Source organism: Diadema antillarum, unplaced genomic scaffold (assembly GCF_040938485.1).
Source record: "Diadema antillarum isolate AM-2024a unplaced genomic scaffold, OU_Dant_1.0 seq00000768_RagTag, whole genome shotgun sequence".
Taxonomy (NCBI): Eukaryota; Metazoa; Echinodermata; class Echinoidea; order Diadematoida; family Diadematidae; genus Diadema; species Diadema antillarum.
Window position 1 is genome coordinate 2,735,476 of NW_027271658.1, and position 6,342 is coordinate 2,741,817.

Genomic DNA, 6,342 nt, shown 5'->3' on the forward strand with positions numbered 1-6,342 from the left:
TGTTCACTATGCAGAAGTGTTTAGCTGACCATGCTGTGTTACGATAATGCAGACTAGACATGCAAGATATTTCAAGACAAATGTTCAGTATTTCATGCTCACAACCCTCCCAATTTGGTTGCAGATAACACTGAGCTGGCAGAGAAGGCCCAGGGACGACTGGACCGGAACCGCATCCAGACGGACTCTGCTTTCTGTCTACTGCTGAAGCGAACGGTTGCCATTCAGCTGGGGCCCAAGGCCACTCTGGACATTCCGGTGACCTTTGCCCCTGACAGAATGAGTCTGCATGAAGCCATGTGTTTGTTGTCCATCCGAAGAGAGAATGGTGGCAGCTGGGATTACCTGCCTGCTTCTGACCCTGACCATCCCGCAGCAAGAAGGTGAGCCAGTTAAGATTTGTCAGATTTTTTCTTTTATGCCTCCGGCCACTTCATTGTTTTCGGGTCGTCCGTCCGTCCGTCCGTCCCGTTTTGTTTTTGTCGATATCTCAAGAACTGTGTGGTGGTTTTACATCAAACTTGGTATGAGGGTATATCCTGGGGGGATAATACTTTGTTTGGATTTTAGGGTCACAGGGTCAAAGGTCAAAGGTCAGATTATTTTTTGAAAAAAAAAGGTTGAAAATTCATGTTTTTCTCCATATCTCGCAAATGGTTCAAGGTATCTTCATGGAACTTAGTATATATGCTTGTTCCAATGGGCAGTGATTATCTAGGGAAATTGGGGGTCATGGTTCAGAGGGTCAAAGGTCAAGGTCAACTCCTCAAAATATCACTACTTTCCTCATATTTATGCAATGCCTGAAGGTTTTTTTTTTTTTAACTTGATGTATACATGTATTACCCAATATATATTCTGTGGGAAGTTTCTTGCCAAAAGGTCAAAGGTCAAAGGTCAAGTGAAAGTGCTGAATTGCACTTTTTCCTCCATATCTCTAAAGTAACTCAAGGTATCATCTTGAAACTTACATATTTATGCATGTTCAACCTAACAGTGATTCTCTTTGGAACTGTGAGGTCAAATGTCAAAGGCCAGGTTTAGATAATGCTATTTTCCCATTTGGTACTGAAATTATACTTTTTTGCAATACCTTGAAAATTACTCAATGCATAAACTTATAAAAGGGTCAAAAGTCAAGTAAAAATCATCAGTTCCCCAAATACCTGCACTCTGACATTTTAATCATTCATCCAATTGAACCTAGTTCTAGGAAAGTGAACATTCAGCACATTTGTGTCAAACCTGTCATTTTAATATTTTGCCAATTGTGTGAAACTGTCATCACACGTTGTCAAGACATTGTACTATAGACCTATTAGGAGAACCATGCATTATGGCAGAGGCATATCAGTCGCCGTAGCGATATATTTAGTTTTGTTGTTTTTTTTTGGGGGGGGGGGTGTATTGTATTTGTAGGGGACATGGAAACAACAGAAAATAATGACAGATATTTCTTTATTACAATGTATGTCTCATTCATTCTTTTAAGAGCAGAGAATGAAGTGATTTTTGACTTACTCATATCAACAGTAGTATGAAGAGAAGACATAATTTGTTTCTCCAGTATCAACTTGTTATTACAGAAATCAAAAGTTGCTTTGATTCTGAAAGTTGTTTAAGTATAATTTGGAAGAAGAGCTGATCCATTAATGGCAAGTAATGGCTAATGAAAACTAACCACAAAGCCAACACTGTATGCTGGAATAAGGAGTGTAAGGTGACAGAAGAGAGTGAAACCAGGATAATGACCTACTTGTGCATTTTAATCACCAAACTCTTTCCATTTCAACTTGTAAGGAATATGTAAATATAGTCAAGGACAGAAGTTGTCGCAAAGCTAATTGAATGTCATAAAACGCAAGGGCAAATAATATACTTATGGGATGAAGCTGTGTGACATTTGATTTATAATTATACAAAAAAAAAAGAGAAAAGAAAAAGATGTCAAATTAAGCCAAGTCAAAGAGATTGACAATAAGAAGATAGTGAAATCAACTAGTACAGATGGATAAAACATCACCAATAACATAAAGCCATTACTAGCTAATCAATGCACATGTAAATTATTCTAGTTCACCTCAAACCCTTTGGAAATTGTACTCGGTTTGGTATATTTACTCATCAAATTGTGGTCTCTCAAAACAGAATGGCAGATAGGCGTGATAAGAATGGCGGGCTGCGTGACATTCGCTGGATCTACCCCATCAAGGGCATCCCGGAGACCCAGCCTAGGGTAGACCAAGGTGCCTTGGTCAGCTGCCAGGCCAGAAGTCGCATTGAGGAGCGCCTTGAGGTCTCACTGACAGGTGCTGTACCTAGTGCAGCCAGTAGCTACCACATGGTGAAAACACGTGCTATCACACCAAAGGGTGCTCAGCCCAGCTTGGATGATGATGGTGTGGTTGTTGGAGAAGGTGGGTATCCAAATATTATTCATTCCTCTTTCCTACAACTATCTTCAATGTACATTGTATATGTCTTTCCCAGTTTTGTCAGTTCTCTATCTATATCTTTGACTTCAAATGTATTGGTTTTCATGAAGGTCCTTTGCTGTCTTTTTTTCCTCATTTCCTTTTCTTCCTCCATTTTTGCCTCATTAGTCTTGTCATCATGACTATCATGACCCTATCGTGACACAGCCATTCCTATGCTAATACATAATACATAATTAGATGGTAAGTTGCAGGATGGGTTAACTTTTCGTCCTTACTGGTTTAGAGATTTAGCTCCAGCAGTTGCAACATCCTTTCTGTACCAGCCCACACCTTTTGTCATGAGTCTGAAGTGCTGCATTGAGCCGTTTGTCAATGTGTCAAATGACTAACACAACAGCAATAACAAGATGCGTTGTCAGAAATTTGTATGCATCTGTATTACAGATGTGTCTATGTGTGATGAAAATTGTTGAAATTGTGCAAAATAACTGTACTACCATATTTGTATATCTTATGATGTTTTTGTGATATTGCTAAAAATAAGGAATTGTAAGCAATGTCATACAGAGAGTAAATAAATCAAATCATATCAAAATCGAATCAAAGGGCTCTCTCCACATACCATATATATTGTCCCTGATGCAGGCAACACCCTGGCCAATGAGTTCAGCTATGAGTTGATTTACCCCAGCAATGAGGCCAGGATCCAGCTAGAGAATGCTGTCTCCCTGCAGCTCATCCGCAAGCGGAGGGAGAAACTCTCTGGCAATGTCACCCTGGTTTTCAATGTCGTCTATGCACCCTTCAAGACCATGAGGTGAATAGTAAACACAACAAAAATTATGCTTAATGCCTCTCAACTTTCATGTGATATCCAATTGTTGAGTATTAGTGGTTCAATAAAATCTGATGTAACATGAGGGATCGTATGAGACACACATATATGTATGCATTGTATTCATAGAAGCAATTTCCTTATTTTTTTAACTACTTCTTTGAAATGTATTCAAATTGATTTGGGGTGAAACAAAGTTGCGAGTACACTATATTTCTTAGAGCCACGTTCAGTTTGCGCATCTTTAAGTACCTGTATGTACATGATAAACGTGAGTGGCAGAGGTATATGATCATTATATCTTTGAAGCACTGTCTCAAACATCATATTTTCATGTGTGTCATTATGATGAAGGCACAATGTTCAGCTATGTGTGAAGGCAACTACTGGTGGCGTGTGGCGTTTCCCTCTGGGCTTTGTCTCCACCGAGCCGACAGTGGATGATGTGATCACCATTGAGTCTGCAGGTCTCAACAAGGAAGCCTTAGTTGGTTTCAGGCTTACCAGTCAGGCAAGGTAAGCTCACCACTCATGTCATGCCTGGCATTGGTCAGTCTATGGTTTTAGATCTATGAAGGGGGAAAGATCTGTTGTGTTTGTTAGCCATTAATTTATGTGAATGTATCCATGTAATCTGATTGATTTATACAAGACAAATTAAAAGCATGATTTCTATAAAAGGCTTTGTACCCTGAAATTTGCAGTGCATTGGCATGTCTTGTCACTTATTAAAAAAAAAACAATGATTCAGCGGTTGATAATTAATCGATTGTCAGTGAATACTTAGTTAAAGCCCTGGATTTCATGTGTACCTGCACGATGGAGAGTACATGAGAGAAACTCAAACCTTTAGTCTTTCATTCAATTTTTGTTTATGTGTTTATGATAAACATAGTGCATGATTGGCAAATTATATGATTCTCTCTTTCTTGCTGGCCGAGCAAAAGGTTACAAGTGTTTTGCTTTCTTTGCCTACAGGCATCCTGTGGCGTTTCAGGCCTACTTTGTGGCAGGGAGTGATGTGGAGTTCTCTGTCAGCCCACAGACTGGGGAACTCAAGCCACTGGGCACCCCAGGAACTCTCATTACTGTGGGCTTCACTCCAAAGATTTATGGCAAGACATACCATGCCAAATTGGTCATTCAGGTATGATCTCATTTTGCCCTTGTGTGCTGTTTTCCCATAGGGACAACATCTGAGACCAATGTTTGAAGTCTGTCTTTGCCGACTTTTTCCAGCATCCATGAAAGTGCCAGCTGAAAAGTTTGTTGTAGTTTAGTTTGAACACCTGGTTATTTGACAATGAGAGTAATGACAATCCTTGACCTATCCCTTTCTTCCTCCAAAACCATGACATTTTCAAGTTCTCAGAGGGATGGGCAGCTAAGATTTCATCATAATACTTCATTTTGGTTATGAATCAGTAGTGAGGCAGAACCTACTTCAGTTGTTATTCTAAGTCATTACAAGCCTATTTGTGTCCGTGCTGGTGCTCATGAAATGAGTAATACTATCCCAAAATAAGGAAGCTTCCTCAGTTATCTTAGGCTGCTATGAATCTGTTCTGTTTTGAGACTACCCAATGTTTCACAATTTGGGGCCTCTATTTATAGAGGTGTTGATAGCAATAAAAAATGGTCACAAGTAACATGATTTGCCTGTAATAAAGAATGACACTATATTTCTGCCTTTTCTCTCCCCCTCCCCCTTTGCCAAATCAGACTGCAGACATGCAGTGGACGTACCAAGTAGAGGGAGTGATACCAGAGTATACCCCACCTGCAGGCCACTCCCAAAAACCCATCCAGGGACCACACCTAAGCCCCATAAAGAGGGGCAAACAGCGTAACTTTGTCTTGGATAACCTGCACCTCACCACCACAGCAGTGTCCTCGCCAGTCAAGGGGGCTCCTATTCTCCTCAAGACCACAGATGGACTGTGAAAGGAAGGAAATATAGACTCCGGATGGAGCCAGAACAAAACAAGCAGATGGTACCACATCAATTTTTGCAGGCTTTTTAGGTATCCAAAATAACAGACATCAGAAGTTGCATTTTGCTGTGAGGCATTCCACTGCAAGGCAATTAGCCTCAAAAGATCTTATGATGAGCTTTTCTTTTTCTCTGATTCCTGAATTTAGATGAAACACACTGACCCTTTATTGTGCTATGCCTGCCAAGCAAAAGGATCTTCTCACTTCTAGGTACATTTGAAAATCACACAGAGTACACAATCCTGACCTGATTGATTGAGCTTGCATGAATTTTTAGGTATTTTTTACAGAAGTATGTGCTACTGGTTGTTAGCGGTTAATCTAACACGTATTGTGATTATCATTTGCATCTTGTGCTTATGTGATTTTGAGAAGAGTGAATGTGCCTCTTACTATTCTGTTGCTGGCCATTTACAAACACAAAAGAAAAATATGTTGATGAGAATTACATAGCATTACAAGAAATGTTGCACTAATTAAATACAAACGGTTTGAATGTTAGAGATATAAAGAATGGATGCATTGAGTTATCTGGCTCTACCAAGTATGATGGACCGACCTGACTGTCTTCCAACCTGACATCAGGTTTGTAATTGTTGACATGCATTGTGATTTCATAATGATTGTATAGCGTGTACAACGTGTGTGTAAATAGTTGTACATATTTATGTATATTGCAAACACAATAAGTAAATATTCTTCAAAATAAATGTGTGGAAGAGATTAAATTATATATGTTGTACAGTATAAATGTATAGTACTGAACTCTGCCTTGGTGCATTACTTCTGTCCATATCTGATGGGTATTCATTTGTATTCAAAGTCAAGTCCGTCCTTCAAATTTTATATTAATGCACACAAGTATTCTACTATGAATAGGCCTTCCACAAACTGTCAGTTATCCCACCAATATACATGGAATTACATGAAGAAATCTGTTGCTATGTTGTAAGCACTACTCTTCACTTTCATTCATTGTCAGTTACCTGTTACATATGATGCACCCTGTCAGACGTGAAACAGGAGAGCATGAACAGTGCACATTTGAAATGTTGCTGTCCAGCTGCCTATGCA

General features: G+C 39.4%; 1 protein-coding gene across 1 annotated transcript in view; it reads left to right on the forward strand.

Annotated features, from left to right (window-relative positions):
- The window catches only part of LOC139738811 (cilia- and flagella-associated protein 47-like), a 100,189-nt gene extending 94,910 nt beyond the window's left edge, over positions 1–5,279 (forward strand). Inside the window, exons 46-51 of the mRNA XM_071649448.1 lie at positions 125–383; positions 2,149–2,417; positions 3,084–3,255; positions 3,628–3,789; positions 4,252–4,420; positions 4,996–5,279. Of these exons, the coding sequence (XP_071505549.1) occupies positions 125–383; positions 2,149–2,417; positions 3,084–3,255; positions 3,628–3,789; positions 4,252–4,420; positions 4,996–5,217 (1,253 nt within the window). The 3' untranslated portion in view covers positions 5,218–5,279. The remainder of the gene's footprint in view (positions 1–124; positions 384–2,148; positions 2,418–3,083; positions 3,256–3,627; positions 3,790–4,251; positions 4,421–4,995) is intronic.
- The last annotated feature ends 1,063 nt before the right edge of the window (positions 5,280–6,342 follow it).